The sequence below is a fragment of the Vanellus vanellus genome (genome assembly GCF_965231255.1).
Source record: "Vanellus vanellus genome assembly, chromosome: 5".
Taxonomy (NCBI): Eukaryota; Metazoa; Chordata; class Aves; order Charadriiformes; family Charadriidae; genus Vanellus; species Vanellus vanellus.
This window is the reverse complement of record NC_138910.1, coordinates 57689656-57707055: the sequence shown is the minus strand read 5'-3', so window position 1 is coordinate 57707055 and position 17400 is coordinate 57689656. Positions and strand designations below refer to the sequence as shown.

The 17400-nt window shown below is 35.3% G+C and overlaps 1 protein-coding gene across 1 annotated transcript in view; it reads left to right on the top strand.

Annotated features, from left to right (window-relative positions):
* The window catches only part of KIF14 (kinesin family member 14), a gene marked incomplete at both ends in the record, with an annotated part of 32464 nt that extends 19672 nt beyond the window's left edge, over positions 1–12792 (top strand). The window contains 9 exons of the mRNA XM_082484041.1: positions 1623–1717; positions 2440–2661; positions 2814–2998; positions 3632–3790; positions 4345–4464; positions 6925–6999; positions 7630–7768; positions 7903–8288; positions 12709–12792. Of these exons, the coding sequence (XP_082340167.1) occupies positions 1623–1717; positions 2440–2661; positions 2814–2998; positions 3632–3790; positions 4345–4464; positions 6925–6999; positions 7630–7768; positions 7903–8288; positions 12709–12792 (1465 nt within the window). The remainder of the gene's footprint in view (positions 1–1622; positions 1718–2439; positions 2662–2813; positions 2999–3631; positions 3791–4344; positions 4465–6924; positions 7000–7629; positions 7769–7902; positions 8289–12708) is intronic.
* Between the last annotated feature and the right edge of the window lie 4608 nt (positions 12793–17400).

Here is a 17400-nt window from a genome sequence, read left to right as displayed (position 1 = left end):
TATCTTTCTTCATGGACAAGAAATGGGAACAAAAGTTCTTCCAAACCCAGAAGTATACTTTGTCAAAACATGTAAGGCTTTCTAAACCATGCATCTAGATATCATCAGTGCAGAGTGAAATGTGTAGTTTTTAATGTTTTATTCATGCTTCTATAATATGAAAGCATTGTTTTTCGGGACTAAATTGCAGCTGGTCTGAGACCTTGTATTTGAAGTTTTAGCCTTGTAGTAATATTTATAAGTGAATTGCAAACTTCTGCAAGTTGTAGCTTGTGAAGGAAATGCTAACAGATGCTTAATTATAGCTTTGCTAGTGGGTAGCAGCCCATATTATTATTGTTATTCTGCTGTAAAGCAGGTCAGTTTTCTGACTGTAAGTTTTGGAAAGCATTCCTGACCATTCCAAGTAAACAGAAGTTATCCAAGAAGAATGCAATGGATAAACAGTTTCTTTACTTTTAGTCTAAATACTGTTTTAATGATAGAATAAGATTGGAATACTTTTTTTTTTTTATCTGATGCTGCCTTCTGGACAGTATTATAATGTGTTGTCTTGAATCTCAGAAATGTATTTGGTTTTGATCTGCCTATTTTAAAAGGCAACAATAGAAGCTGAACTGAACAAGAAAAGGTACTGGAAAAGGGAAATGGGCGTTGCATGCTGCATTGACAACAGTTAACTGATGTAAATCGATCACGCTGGTGAAATAAATTGAATTCCGTGTGGTACTTTAAGATTTGGTCCTTCTGATGTGTAGTGTCATGGAGCATAAAGGACAGGCCGTTCCAAAACGGAAGGGCAGTTTGGAGCTGAATTAGACAACAGGGTAGACAGGACAGTGGCCTTGTGAAAGAGTTTAGCCCTGCAGTACCTGAGTGAGGTGAGCAGAGTAGGTCTGGCGATGATGTCCAGGGTCAGCCAACAATCCAGATCCACAGCTAAATATGTAATGATGAGGCAGGTGTGGTTACAACTGCAGTGTAAGTCAGGCAGGGCCAAGGGCAGGAGACTTAAATACAGCCTCAAGGAAAGTTGGGGAGCCCCTGTTGAGTCTCCTTCCAGCTGTTTCTTTAACAGCTTCAAGGCTGGCTGAGGCTTCTCAAAACAGTTCTCTTACCAAGAGCTAGCCTTGGGCACTGACAGCTAAGTACCCAGAGACAGGCCAGAGTAGCTAAGTTAGCTTGTCTGACTGACAATGGAGAACTTTACAGAACATCTGCCTTCTACCAAGAAGAAAAGCAATTAATTCTTTCCAGCAAGCAAGATCAAAAAAAGCCAACATGTCTGCTTTCTATGGTCCCAGTAGGTAGGAAAGAAATGTGTTTTGTCTCAAGTTCTAGATAATAATAATCCAGTAATAAACCAGTAGCTTAAAAATGGGAATGTGGTATGAAGATCCTGCTATAGTAGCAAAAACCTGAGGAACATAAGTAGGATCTAGCCTACAGGCTGTATTGTCTTGCTTTCACTCTGGTTTAGGCTTTGCGTTCCATTAATTAAAAGTAGACATTTGTTTTGTTTGCCTGATGTCTGTTTATTCATTGAACTTTCAGTGGGTGCTGGGGGGAGAGATTATTTTTTACAGTTTTTTTCATGTTTTCACTCTGTCATCCTTTCCTAGAAGTAGAAGTTTCATGAAGAACAAAAGAATTTCTGGATGTTTGTCTGAGATAAGATTGCAACCAATTCAGAATATACAGACTTCCTGCATATCAGGTACTTACTACATGATGGAACACATTTCATTTCATACTGAGAACTTGAAACTACTACATGTATAAAACATATCCACTTCAAATAGTCATTAAAGAAGTGTGGGTTGGAAAACAAAATTAAAAATATCCTGTTTATAATATCTTAAGCTTATGATGTCAAGCTGTTAACAGTAGGGTTTTTTTAGAAACTTCCTGACCAGCACTTAAGACCCTTATTTGAGAAAATTACCCGCTTAACTATGCGGGTTAACTGGAGAAAGATGATAGTTCATGTAACAAATTGCCAGAGGCTGAATCCTGATATAATAATTTGGGGACTTTGTTTGAGTTGTTGCTATTCACTCAACTTACTGAGGTTCCCCAAGCTTTTTGTGAGGTTTTATAATTTTTTTTTCTGAAATACTAGATGTTTCAGTCTTCCAAATATCTTTATGCATTCAGTTATTTTAGATTGTCTAGATTTTGTTGTTTTCTGTCTCTGTAGGTTTGATTGTTGAAAAAGACGGATTCATGTTAAAGAATTTCCCTATGGAATTTGTCTTTGTAATAACTGGATCTAGAAACTATGTAGAATGTTGTATACACGTTTTTCCTGACTTGCTATCTTGAGTAGTTGAAGATTGCTGTGAAGAAGCAATACAAAGTAGTTATTACAGAGACATGCTGACTGCTCACTCCTATGAAGAGTTTCTTGAATATATGTTTTGCTTTTACATCATACAGGTTCACAGAATAAGTCCAGCATATGCCCAAGATTTTCTGAATCGTTTCTTCCTGGAATTTGCAAAGAATCTATAAGTTCAGCTTTAGATTTACTGGAACAGAATCAGGAAGGAGGAAAGAGCATACCAGATAGTCTCCTAACTAATTTGTTTATAATTTTCTCTGGAGTTTCTGCCATTTTGAAAGCCTATGAACAGCAAGATGAAGAATGTCAAGAAAACTGTAAGTTTCATTTTTGTAACAGGTTAAAGTAAACATTACTAATGACTTGTCTTTCAGATGCATAAGCATTCATATGTTTGCCTATCAGAAGAATTAATATTCCTACTTTCATATGCAAAGGAGACCTTCTGATAGATCTCTCTCTCTTGTAGTTTTCTCTCTTGATCATGCTGCTCAGTCCTACAGCATCAGAATTATCTCTGCTTTTGACCGGCTTGTGGTTCTAACCAAGCTCTGGCTTAACAATGTCCAAAAGTGCCCTGGATCTATAAAGGTTGATGAAGAAATAAAACAGGAAGTAAAGAACTTGGGAGGTTATTTACAGTTACTATTGCAGGTAAAGTATATTAAAGAATTAATCTGTGTGTAGAGGAGTTCTGTACATTAATGCAATATTTATTACAGACTTGTTTAAACACTGTGAAACATCCAATGTATATATGCAATGACAAATGGACACGCCTAAGGTAGATGAACAGCAAAGGGTGCATTTTTGCTTGCTAAACTGGTACTTCAGTATGCCAGTTCAGACAGATGCAGACCATTCTGTGCTCTGGCCCTGACAATAGCATAGGTTCTTAAACATCAAAGGGGAAAATAAAAGATGCAGCAACAAAAACAAATGCTAGTTTAGATTGTGAAGTGCTACTCTTTATATATTGGCCAGTAAATGGCCAGTAAATATTAAATTAAATATAAAGCAATGGCCAGTAAATATTATTCTTGTTCATGCTACAGCCTTGTGAAGAGTAATTTTTTTAACTATGGAAGTATAATGATATCATTTTTCTCTGTGGTTGCAAGGTATGGTCTTTTAGCTGTGGTAGATAAGCTATTGGAAGTAGGAATATGTAAAGCTGAAAATGCCTCATGCTACTGTGTGCTGCAAACTCTTGCGTTAAAGAAAGCGCGTGTGCTTTGACCAGAGATGCTTTCTAGCTTCAATGAATTGTATGCCTTTATTTCTCAGGGGTGTTCTTCAGATATATCCTCGATGGTAACAGAAGCATGGAGCAAAATAAACCAAACAGTAAAACAAACAATGAAATACATAGGACACTTGGCAATAGTCACAAGAGCTGATATTTCCTTTTCTGAAGATAACAACATTCCTGCAACTAGTCAACAGGTGAAAAAATGTTTAGTAGAAGTAGTGATTGGAAATAGTAATTTTAATGTTGACATCACATTTATTTTCAGTAACTGTGCTCAGAAGAAAACCGTTACATGCAACAACTGAATTTGATCAACTGAATTAAATCTTTTCAGAGTTTATCTAATACTTCATTTTTACAGTGAAAATAAATGTGTGTTAATACCATTGAATTTTTGTTTCCTTAAAAAACCCCACACTTTAAATCTGTAAAAATTCTATATATAAAGAGAAAGAAATACTATGCTTTTAGGATTCTGTCTATGCTGAGATCGTGCAAATCTACCTATTTCATTGAAATGCAATACTTATTTCAATAATAAAACTTTCAGAAATCTGAAGAAAGTTAGGAAAAGGAGGTTAAAGTGATGACCACCTGTGGTCCAAGAATGCCACGTTACTGAACAGACCAGCACTGAACAACTTGCTCAAAACAAAATTACGTTTCTAGCCCACTACAGAAAATCTGTTTTCATTCAAGGCCATATCAATTCATTTAATCCATTGTTTTGAACCTTTTCTTTTAAAAGGATTTTGTACGTGCCATTTATGATGGAGTAGGCTCAGGGCTGGAGTTCCTCGTTGATATTGTACAGGAAAAAGCAAGAATGGTGCAGAAAGAACTTGTGAAACAACATGCACAAAACGAGGTGAGATGAAAGTAAAATTAAAAACTATTGCTGTACCTTAGAGGCACCTTGATCATACCCTTTTGTTTTTCAGCAATTCTGTCTAGAAAGTTGATAGTTGGAATACAGTTATGATTAGTAACAGAGGTTTGAGATAGGTGGTAAGTGGGAATATTGACTGCAATCTTGCAGAATTTTTTAGTGTTTAGACTTTCACCCATATGTAGACTGAACATTTAAGTGTATTTTATTTAGAATAGTTTCTCTGTGTATTGGAGGGCATTTCACAGTGTAACCATGAAAGAGAGGAAGAGTATGAAAACAGGCACAAAGGAGGAAGTGGACCTTTTTATTCTGTCTACTACTGTGAAGTCTGTTTTGTCAAAAGATTGTGTATTTAATAGGTAACACTTTATGATCTTGAAAGTTAATCGTTATTTTATATTTATAATAGTAATCACCTCTGCTATTACTACACACAGTATTATTGTCACAAAGATTATTAGAAAGTTTGAAGACTTCATTTTGTCATACATTGTTCTTACAGTCCTAGTCCCGTACAGCACGTTATCTTGCATATTAATTTTAAGAGTTAGTCTTCTCATGTGCTTAACGCTTGGGGTATGCTGAAGCACTTGCATGAATTGGACACTTCAGAGGGAAGTTGGTTGACTAAAGTAGCTATTTAATAGCACAGAAGTTAGAGATGTTCTGCTTGATTTTTGTCATTCACAGAAATCATAGCTGACCCTCAACTACTTTACAGGTTGATAAGCAGCAGAGGTATTTTAATTTTGGCAACTTCTTTATTATTTATAGGAAAGTTACAGCAAATTATTTGTATTAATGAGTTGTTCCTGTCATCTTCCAAATTTATTGTAATATGAAAAGGAATTCCATCAATGGGAAGCTTTTCTCTCTCATAAGACCTCAATTTAATTATTCTTGTAATTTTAAGGAGAGATATTCCTACTACTTCATAATAAACAGATGTGTGCAGAATTCCACCCACCCACCCCACGCCCAGTTTAGCAGTTATATTTTATCAAATTGAATGGGTTTGGGGGTTGGTTCTTTTCAGTATGCTGAAGCCAGAGTTCTTCTGGGGAAGAGTTGCTCTTTCATGAAACAAACATACTAATACTGGTGTGTCTAGTGTATTTTGACACCTAAAGCAGAACAGACCTCATTACATGCTGAATTCAGTAGGTGGGTGGTTTGGTGTTTTTTGCCTGGAGGGGCTGCTTTTTTAAGCTACAGCCTGCTATTTTCTGCTCGTATTTTGCTTAGGTGACAAATTATGAGGAAGATGATACTATAGGGAGTTATGCAAAGTAGAGAATAAAGTATAGAATAAAGTATAAGGAATAAGTTAAAAATAGTTAAAAATATTTCAGTGAATACATGAAAATTCCAGTAGGCAAGCTAGAGTGCCCCTTAGAAATATGACACTTTGTTAGTGGGTGAGCTGTTTTGACAGAAAGCTTGGCTGAATTCCAAGCAAATACTTTGGAAAGGTTGAAATGTTCTTCAGCAAGGTAGTAGGTGTATAGAGTGTACATGCTTCCTTTCAGAGTTGGGATATATAGACTTGTTCTGCCACTTTTTCCTCTGAATAAATGTTTTGTACAGATACTGTGTAAGGCCAAAGGTGACAGTTTACCTGTGTCTGAGAAATCTTGTCTTCTGCCTCATGAGTTTTTATTTTTGTTCTATTTCTTCAAAGTTGAGAAATTTGCTGAACTGTGTCCAATAAGAAAATCTCTTTAATGAGCTGGGATATATAAAACACTTATTTCTCAAGAATTTGTTACTACTCAAAAATCTGTAACATGTGGCCTGTGATAAAAGGTTCAAATCAGTTGGAGTGACAAATTGCTTGTCACAAGAAAAGCAAAATGTTATTCCTACTCTGGTTTTCACTGTTGTCATTCTTAATCCTACAGATAATAGTGAAACTGTCCAAAATCTTTTATGTTCCTATCTGCTTGCTTAACTCCCAAATGCTTCCTGTTTCCAGCAAAAGGAACTGCACAGTCTGCTTTCCAGATAAGGCAGTTCACTTGGAGCAGATTCCTATGTATCTGCAGGATTCCTGTATATGCTTGTTGCTGGTGGAACTAATGTGAAGTCAGGGAGAGAACACGAGGATGCCAACTAAAAGATTACCTTTGCCACTTAGAATGACAGCAATGCAAAAATTACAGGACAATCTTTCTTTAGTGAATACTTATATTTGCTCATCCAATCCTCCTGTATTAAGGCGTTATTTAAGACCTTGCATATATAGTTAACAATGTTTTCCACCAGTTAACATTTAATTTGAAAAATTGCATGTTATGTTGCAGTAAATGTTACTTCTGCTTTTGAGTGTTTGTCTCATTAGTATACCAGCGTTCATTGTTGTTCTTCTAAAATATTAATGTACTTTTTACTTTGTCTTGAATCAAGTGTACAATATAATTAAAAGTTTTCTTGTAGATTCAAAATCAAATAAAGGATAATGTTATGGCATTAGCCAGATTCCTTGAAAATAACATCTCTTATTGCAGAAAGGTAAGAGAAACTTTCACCAAATGTCTGCTTTGAGGCTGGGGTTTAAATTTAAAGGGTGCCTTTATTGAAGAAGAATTGAAACTACCTTCTGTATATTTACAATTGCATGATAACACTTCCTATCTCCATGGTGTTCTTGTGACTGGAATGCTAACTTTTCTGGCTATTGCATTTCCACTCCAAACTATTTGATTTTAATTTTATTTAAAGTATTTCTGGAGGTACTTGTACTTTACTTTCCTTCTTTTCATGCTCATCATGAACAGCCTAACCACCTGTTTTGTCGTCTTTTAAGCTGAAAGCCTCAAGTTCACTAATGCTAGTGTAATTATAACTACTGAAAAAGTTTATGACCATAGTTATTGGTATTTTGAATTAAAAGCCAGGACAGATGATTTAATCTATTTTCTAAGAGCCAAACCTTTTCTGGATTTTATAGTTCCACTTGCTTTTTTTTCTTTTAACAATCTGCACTTCTTTTTGGGGCTATCTTAGAGTTTGTAGCTTGGCGTTGCTTTCATTTTGTGTTTCAGCATTAACCTGTTTTATATGAATCCATAATAGGCATGTTTAATAGTTAATATACTGTCATGTATTTAGTTCTTTTTAAATTGCTTTTTACTAATACAGAAAGAAATAGAATCTCAGTTACCAGAAGAAGAATATCTATATCATGAAATAAAGAAAAGCACTAACATCGCTGTGAAATATTTGGAATTGGAGCAGTGCCTAGCTGAAGTCTGTCAAATTGTTTCTTCTACGTTACAAGGTATTTAGTGGGATTATTACCTGTCTTGATAGTAACCCGTGGACTACAGGACACGTGTAAATCAAGAGGGTGGGAGGGCTACTTGATCTCTCTTTGCTAAATACTTTATTTGATTCTTTCTTTGTTTTTCATAGGGTTGTACAGAAACACAAGCCCTCTCAGGAGCTTTGCAGAAAAGATTTGTGTCATAGCTGGGTATTTTAATAACTATTTCAGTTTATTTGCCTTGTCTTCTACTTCTGCAAATAATCCTATCCAGAAAACACCTATGCCTTTTATGAACTTGGATGAACTGGACTCTCTAGTTGATTCCCTTATTATGAATTTTGAACTTGAACAAGGACAGCCATCATTGAAATCTCCAACTCTTTGTAATGAAACTGCTGAGGCTCAAGGAGGACAGGTTGAAACAGGTGAAGCTGAATTTGTTTGGAAACAGAAGGGGATTCCAAAACACACACACAAACTCCAGTCTTCACCTCCATTTCCTGCTGAGCTTTCACCTGGTAGGATACAGTGGGTATAAAATGCTATTATCAAGAAATTCAGGGAAACTCTTTCCCTTTACATGAAGGGAAAGCACTATAGCACAAAAAGCTAAAAGTTATTGCTAATATTATTATAAGTGGTATGAAAGTAAATGACATGATTGTATGAGGATAAGTACCCTAAACTTCATAAGAAAAAATTGAATTCCTTAAGGGGCTTAGACTTTAAAATATAGTGCCTTTTGTTTTAATAAAAGTATTATTACCTAAGCTTGTAAGAAACAACGCAGTAAGTGGGGAAAAAAAAAAACAAACCTATTGGAGATAATATGAATGGACAAACTGAAAACTGTGGGGGAATAATTAGGAAACACAGTAAATGCTTAGCAGGACATTCACACCTCTTCATCTTAAACCTCTGACAGGACTCTTCTGTAACAGTGGAAAGAGATTCCTTTGAAGGGCATTTGTAACATACATTTATGTTGCATACAGTTAGATAAGACGACTGCCTTCCTATCTTAGGCATTTGAAAGGTAGATGATGTGGGCACCAATTTCTTTGTGAACATTGTTGCTTCATGATATAGTAGTGCTGCTGCAAATTTAAAGTGTTGATGGCTTTCATTTTTTTATATGTAAATTTTTTTAAAAAACAAAGCAAAAACTTTGTATTTATTTCTGTAGGGGAAAACTAAGAGAGATGGTGAAAGAACTTTACAACCTTATTTGAGTGCTTTTTTTAGGGGTTTAGTAGTCCATTGAAAAAAATCTGGCCTTAAAGTATAAATGATGGTGGTCTTCAACTCTGTCTGCAGTAAGTTCACTTTTGAGTGTTGTTGCTAGCAAATTACCTTTTGATAGCTCAAGTTCATATCGCTATTCATAGCAGATTAGAAGCATAGTTCTTCCTAAATAATATGTAAGTCATCCCATGAGGTTGTAGACAACTCTTCCAATCACCTACTTTCTTGTGCTTTTTACTGTAGTCATCGTTTAACCTCTTACCTTTAGTCTGCTGGCTGAAGCCAGTGAAAATTAACAGCAAGGATGAAAATCAATTTGAGTTCTTTAATACTGAGTTCTAGGAGGCCTGGACCTAGCACGTTTTACTCTCAACAGTGCTGAGAAATTCATAAAGTAAAGCTTTTTTTTTTTTTCCTATATATCAGAGCTCCCAAGCCAGATATTCAGAGCTATCATCTTTCCTGCTTAGGGAAGATGCTCAACATATTGAGAATTTCAGTCTTTGGGAACATGTCAGGCTCTTAGAACCATTTTTTGTGAAAAGACTACAGTAAAGAGAATCAATCATCCTCTTCCTTTGAAAGCTTTCACATTATAGTTATAATTGATGCTGGTTTTCAGCAATTTTATGCTTTTATTTGGAGGAAATGGAGAAAGGTAATTATGCTGAAGCAGTAACCCACATGTTTTTCTTAAGACTGGTATGCTTGAATACTTTGTCAAAAAATGTCTTGGAGTACAGACCTACCATCAAAAATATTAGACAATTTTTCCTGTGGCTAATAATTTCCTTCCCACATGAGGTGTGATATTGCTTAATCACCTTCCTGCTGTAAAGGCCTTTACAAGTCTGCTCAAGGGTTAACAAAGTATATTCAGTTGTTCACATTTTTATGCTTTAAAAGTGAAGAGAAACCTGGTATATTTTTACTTCTGTAAATGTATTATATTGTATTTAGCTGAAAGTTTTAAACATAACTGGTTCTTCTGAATCATGTATCTAAGTGTGAGCATTGTAAAGAGTAAAACTAGATCATGTAACTGATCACCAATTTTTACAACTTCAAGTGTAAATTTCTTGTCTGTCGGTCATCTTCTGTATACAGTTGTTTTTGAGACCTTCCTTTGTCACTGGGAGTGCTGCTTCCTTGCTAAAACAAAGAAGACTTCTTCACCTAAGTTTCTTTCCTCTATTAAGACACTTAACAGCACACATTTAGAGGCTGAATACTCATGAACTAATCTACACCTAATAATGTCACAATACTTAATCGCTTCCAATTTCTGCTAATAAACATAGTAGTGTTATGTCAAGTCCCTATTACAAAATTACTCAAGTGTGTTACTGGTGCTCCACCTGCCCAGATGATTAATTGTGTTTGCTTTTGTTCATGTATTTAATGAGAAGCATTGCTTGGAAAACATCTTGGGTTTTGCAGTTCTATGTGTTTTCTTTCTAAAACTGAAAGGCAAGTTCTTCACAAACTTGGAGCTCAAACTGACTTTCATTTTTTAACCTTTCTGAACTTCAGGAGAAAGAAAACATGCAAATAAATGGGCTTCTGGTAGAGTTTTAACTGAGGTATCAGATGGGTGCCTTTAATCATATCCAATTTAGCTGTTGCAGGATGAGTGAAAATGTTGCCAATAGTTTCCAGCTGCTTGGTGTTTTTTGTTGTTGTTTTGGGTTTTTTTTTGCCTCCATGCTAACTAACCATGCTAATCAGTCAACTAATTGATCTCTGTCTTATTCACATCGTTAATACTATATTCACATTTTAGAGTAATATGTTAACAGAACCTACTTCTGCTAGTGTTTTCTTCTGCTTGGTGCCCTTGTTACAGTTATACATCATTGAAGTACTTCATTCTTACGATATATAGGATGACTATACATCATCAGAGTGAGCTACTGCTCTCATAACATATTGCATTAATACATCAACAAGCCCAGCCGAGGCTCCAGTAATCTATTGGTGTAATATACCATAAGGTAAGGTATATTTATAACTATAGGCTAGTCTGTCTATAAATTATGAATGTCAACGAATTGGGATCATAGCAGGCAGATTTTGGGATGGATTGATTTGAATGGTACATTATTTTACTAGTCTTTCCAAGGAGTTGGAGGTAGGTGTGTGGGTTAAGCCCAGGTCAGCAGAGGAATTGATAGGGCTGAACGCAGTATCTAGGCGTAGTGGTGAAATGAAGCAGACCCTAATATTGCTGATAGAGGGCTGTGCAGTACAGTCCAGATATTTTCACCATCTTGCACTTTTGCAGATCTGGTTGTAAAGTCAGGGTCTGGATAGCTTCTGGCAGATAGTGGTAATACACAGAAGAATCTTCTTGTGAATAGTACCTTTGGAGTTTCTTCTAAACCATAAACTAAAGCAGACACCAAAACAGTGTAATTCAGGTAGAGTTACTTTGGCATGTCACAAAATTAATTAATTAATGTAAATCTCTCTGATGGGGAAATTGGAATGGGAGTGGGATCACAACTAGTATTTAGTAAAACACTTTTTTTTTAATTAGCTTATTAATAGAATGTAAATGTTTTCTTCCAGCAGATAACCGTTCACACAGTACATCCACTTATTTCTTCACACTTCACTTGCACCCACACATAAATTGCTCATAGCTACAAGGTTGGAGCAACAACTGTGATCTGACTCTGAAGTGGAGGCTCGTGTTGGCTTAACACTGAGACTTTGGTGTTCTATACCCCTCAGCATGTAAGCTTCTTACCTTCGGTTTATTTTTTCTAGTTACTGTTTCTCCATCCGCAGGCAGAGGTACCAAAAGAGCCTGTTTACATACACTTGCCTAGACAGGGCTTTTATGGCTTTGGCTGAAGCTTAAGTCACTATAGTAGCTGGTGTCATGCTTCTGCTAAGAGCACTAAATTTGGTCTTGAAAGGTTTTCTCTGAGGTTCTCAAGCCTACAGTCTTCATCTCTGTCCCTGAAAAATGTTGAGTGAACAGTCAGGAACATGCATGGGGGGATGGAATGGGAAGTGTTATGAAGAAATATTTAGAGACCTGAATGGGATGTATTGTTTCCTGAAGTTTTGATGGCTTTACTTTGTTATGTGTATTGATGTAATCTGTAGCTTGTGGGTAGTTTGTTGTTGTCTTGGTTTTATATTTTGGGGTTGGTATATTTGTGTGTTTCCTTTAATGTCCTCTTTTATTCCCTCAGGAAAATATTCTTTGGTCAGATTTCAGGTAAAAAGTAATTAGAACTTTATGTATTTTATTGACTAACATAAAAGAAAAAGAGGGGAGGTGGGATATTCAGACTTCTGCACCCTAGTTTCATTTGAAATTATGAAAATAAGAAAAATCTAAGTAATGAAATAAATTATCTTCATAATAGAAGTTACTTAAAGAAGTTAAGAAATAGGTATTTCTTCATTTCAATACTTTATTTGAAAAAGAATACTATATTAATAAAAATACATAATTATTCTGAGTGTTGATCTACTACTTTATTTTTTGTTACAACTCAGCCTCCAGTGTTATTTGTTTAATTGCAGGGAAATAAAATTACACATTTTAACATCATCCAGCATTAACATACAAGGTAAACTACTGCAAAAAATATCATGCAAAGTGATTTTTATTGTGGAAATAGGTAAAGCCACAGGATTCAAACTAACTGTGATTAGTCACTAAACTGTTCATCTTTATCCCTAATCAGGTACAAGAAACACCTTTATTTCAGGTAAAGATAACAGTCGTGGGAGGAAGTATATCTTCAGAATATGAACTCTGGATTGCTTGAAGCCTTCAAGCAATGTTAGCCCTTTTGTATTGAGACATGTATGTAAATGCGCTTTTAGAAAAAAGCGCATTCTAGCTATGCTTTTTAAAGAACACGTACCAGTGCTAGAAATTAAGGATAAGTAAACTCTTGTAGCACTCACTGACTCATGAGAATACTCTAGAGTCTTCTCTAGAGAAGACTCTAAACTTGCTGCAGTTTAGATTTAATTTGATCCACTAATGGCATCTGCAGGCAGAAAAGGAGACTACATCTGATTCACCTCTGCAAATACAAGATATTATTTTTGGACAGGAAACTTCATCTCATTCTTTGTATACCATAACATACTGTGATTAGATGAGTTCTGTTGCTTTTGCATTTTTTACTACTCTTCTAATTTCACGTAAGGTAGGGTTTTAGTTTGTTTTGGGTTTTTAATTATTATTTTAGGACAGCATTTTAATTCCCTTCCTAGCTTTCAGTAGGGTCTGTGGTTGTTTATGCATTTTCTCAAGGAAGGGCTGTTTGCTTTTTTTGAAATCCTAATATTTTATTTTTATATATTAAAAAAAATATACTTGCCATCTCTTCTTTGTTTTCTGTTCTTTTTAGGACTTGAAATCGGTATGCATAGCAAGATCTAGTTACTCTTGACTTTTTTTCCTGCCCTCTTTTTTTGTTTGTTTGTTCTTGTTGTCTTAATATGTTTATGTTCATGGTAGTACTGGTTTCTAGAATAGGCAATGGTCGATGGTGGAACAATCCAATCAACATTCATGTAATTTGATTGTTGCAGTGAAAAAAAGACAAAACTGCCAAAGAGGTCTCCTGAGCTAATGTTTCATCAACAACAAGCACCACAGACAACATAAAAATGCTGTTTCAGGTAGCTTTCAATCCACGTTCATTTTGAATACCTCTATTAATTAAAGTAAATCTAAGTAAATTCTAATAAAAAAGATGTATGAGTAGTTGAGGGAAAGGGAGGAAAGTACCAGAAAAAAACTCATGGTAGTCCTCTAATTAAAAAAAAAAAAAAAAAAAAAAAAATCCAAACCACAAACAAACAAAAACACCAAACCTGCCTTCCCCATATTCATATATAGTTAACTATACTCGATGTCTTTCATGCAGATTCCTTAAGCTTATTGCAACTGTTACTTGATTAATCTTTATGCAACTCTAGTAACTTAATGCCAAATACTTCACTTACATTGGTATATGCTATTATCTGAATATTTAATTTTTTTTCTCCTAGGTATGCATAACAGACCAACTTCAAAGGTTAAAGGATGCAAACAAATTAACGATCACTACTTTGCTTTATATATATTTTTAAAAGTCTGTGGATTTGTTCAAATGCTATTTGTAGTGATTTATTTAAATGTCAAACTACCAGTTTAAGTGCATTTTAACTCTTACAGTGCTGGTTTTGTTCTCACAGCATACCTAACTATTTGTATTACATAATGGTATAAACCCCACTTTTACTGAATTATGTTAAAGTGATATGTGTGTTAATTACCTGTGGTAGAAATTACATCGCACTAATGCATTTCTACCTCTCCCCCAGTGCGCAAATGATGGTATTGATGAAGAGATTGTTTATCTTGGAAAAATGAGAAGCTGTGTTACATACTGACATATAAAAAAATCTTGCACTGAAACATGAAGGTATCTGTGTAGCTAATTAGATATGCATATACAAGCATAGAAGGCACACTTGCAAAATAGTAATCGTGCAAGAACCAGTTATAGATATGAGGTAAAATTTATTTCCCAAAAGCTGAAGAATAACTTTTACTACTTTGAGCTCCTGAAAAGGAAACAGGATGGCTAATGTTCGGTACATCTTTGCTGTGGTGATACTTTTGTTACACCTTTGTATCAGCTAGTTGTGTCAATAAGTTTGGCTGCTGTCTAAGGATTTGTTCAGGCCTTGGTATTGAGTTTTTAGAGAATCTTTTGAATTTTTACTCTGAACATGTGTATTCATCCACATGAATGCTTTGCCAGTTTTCTACTAAAGTCTACTGCTTTTTATTTTAACTGTACTGTTTATTTTAACCTCCTCATGCCTAGTTCTGGGTACTTGTGCCCTATTCAAACTGTAAACAACTACCTGTACGAGAACACCCTGGTTTAGTAAGTAAGCTTTGCAATGGAAGTTTGATCCTCTGCTAAGGCTGTGTGCTACTGCAATAGCTCTTGTAGCGCGTTCCATCAAGTTGATTTGTGGCTAGGTGGAGTTTGAGTATTTTTTTCTGTATAGCAAAATATTCATGCTGGCATTCTTTGGGCATTTAACATCACAAAACACAGTTCTGGGATGGAATTCAAATTGTATTCACGAAATACAAAAATATAACTAATGATACAACATTCTTAAGAATTATGCTTTTCAGTATTGTTGTTTGCTTTAATCACAGAACTTTTAAATGCACTATTTCATTTTACCTTTATAGAAAATGAAAATCTTATCGCTTAAAAAATGAATGCATAATGACAACTAAGTATGGCTTTCATGAAGCATCAATTATTGAAGTTGATGATCGACATACATGGGAGAGGGAAAGAAAATGTAAATGAACTTTCTAAGCACCAAATTGAATCTGAAATTCTCTATTGGTAGTTTATATCATAACTTTACTATCTGTATATGGTCATGTACACAAGGATACAAAGAACCTAAGGTTAATTGATTAAAATGTGTAGTTGAAACGTGTAGCTTAAATGATACTTAAAGTCAGATATTTTGCTTCAAAAGTAAATTGTTCTGTAGTTTAATTCTGGAGTATGCTGGAAGTAGGTGTCCTGAATGCTTTTTAAAAGAATGCTTGACCACAAGGGACTTGAAAAAGTCAGAAGGGTAAGTGCAGAATAAAACTAATGTTGTTTTTGAACTCTTGAGCCTTCTTCAACGGTAGATAGCAAAGTTGATAAATAGGACTCAGTTTGTTGGTCTTCTGTTTTCCTTTCCCCTTGCAGAACTGAAAGAATTTCCTTGTTTCTTTACACCTAAAATACCAAGCTATATTCTTAAAAGCATTTGTTCAAATATTTGATTAATGAAGATAAAATAAGAAAAGCTTACGGCAGTGTTAACTTAGCTGGCCTTCGGTTCTTGTTTGATTATGACTAGTAATATGCAAGTTCCATCTCAAACTTGATCTTTCTACGAAATGATTAATCAGGGTGTGAAGTGTGTGTATAGAACACATAAACGTTTTATACTATACTTACCCCACCCTGAGCATGTAACACACAGTCTGAGAAGTATGCAAAGGTGTTCCTTTGTACTCCTCATCCCGCTGTGCAACAGTGCATTAGTTGTTCTAATTTTGCTGGTTATCAGGAGAGGGAATCCAGATTTATGTAAAAATGCTCACAGAGCACTATTAGGTAGCGCTGCGAGGCTTGTTGTATGTAGCAAGAGAGTGATAAGTAATGGACTAATGCAATGAGTGTATCAGATAAATTTCCTGTTTGCATAAAACTTTTGCAAATGTGTCTCTAAGACACATTTGGTTGCCTCAGGCAGCTGCGGCTAAGATGCAGGATTGAACCCATGCTGTTCCCTCTACTGCTGCTATCATTAGAGGGTCATTGGCTTCTGGGATTACTCCAGAGAGACTGCAGGTGGTTGGCTCTAGCTTCATGTGGTCTGGGGGATCCATACAGAGTGCTTTCAACATAGCTTTTGTTAGATTGAAGACCCCTAAAATACTTCAGCAGCAAAAGCTCTTGCTGGTGTTCTCCTGTGTTTGTGTGCTGCCAAGTCCCACAACTATTTCAGGAGATACCTGGGATACTTCCCTGCTTTGTTCTACCATAAAATAAAATAAAACCTCCCACTACCAGGGCCGATTCAGTAATTCTCTATGCAAACCCATTTGCCACTTATTAACACTTCTTTCATGACTCTCTTAGCTGTTTTAATTCTGCCACTTGCCAGCACAGTCCCTGAACAGCATTCTCACAAAAAGATGGAAGGTATCAAAATTTTCTTTATAGTTTTGGATTTTTTTTTTTTTTTTTTTTTTTTAAATAAAAGTTCTACTTTGTGTTTCCTCTACCATGTGTTTCCGGAAGAGTGGTTTCAAGATGGATATTTGATGTGGTGATTTTTTTTTTTTTCCCTTTCCCCTCTGGTAAGGTGATGGAAAAGCTTCGTCAAATAGTAAGCCATTTATTAGAGGACTGTTTACTAGAAGATTGGATCAGCTGTTTGTATTCCATGTCGCAATTTACTTCAGCAGTTCGTAGTATTCCTATTGCAGCCACTAGATGGAAGTGTTTCACAAGGGTGTACTCGTTAAGAGCCCTTTAGGCAGCATCTCCTAACCAGGCATGGAAGGAATCGTGTCGCAACCTAAGAATTGACACTCGTACCACATTCGTAAGAAATCAGTTCCTATAGAAAAATCTGTTTGGGGGCTTGTATAGTTTATAGGATAATTTTTCTGTTACATATTCCCTTAAGTAATTATATGATAGCTATAGTATAGCTGTAATGAAGATAACTGCTATTATATGCAAAAACACGTACTACCCTAGGCTTACTTTTTCTCACTGTTAGTTTAGGATTTTCAGTGTATTAAAGTTACTATTAAAAAAAAGTATGTA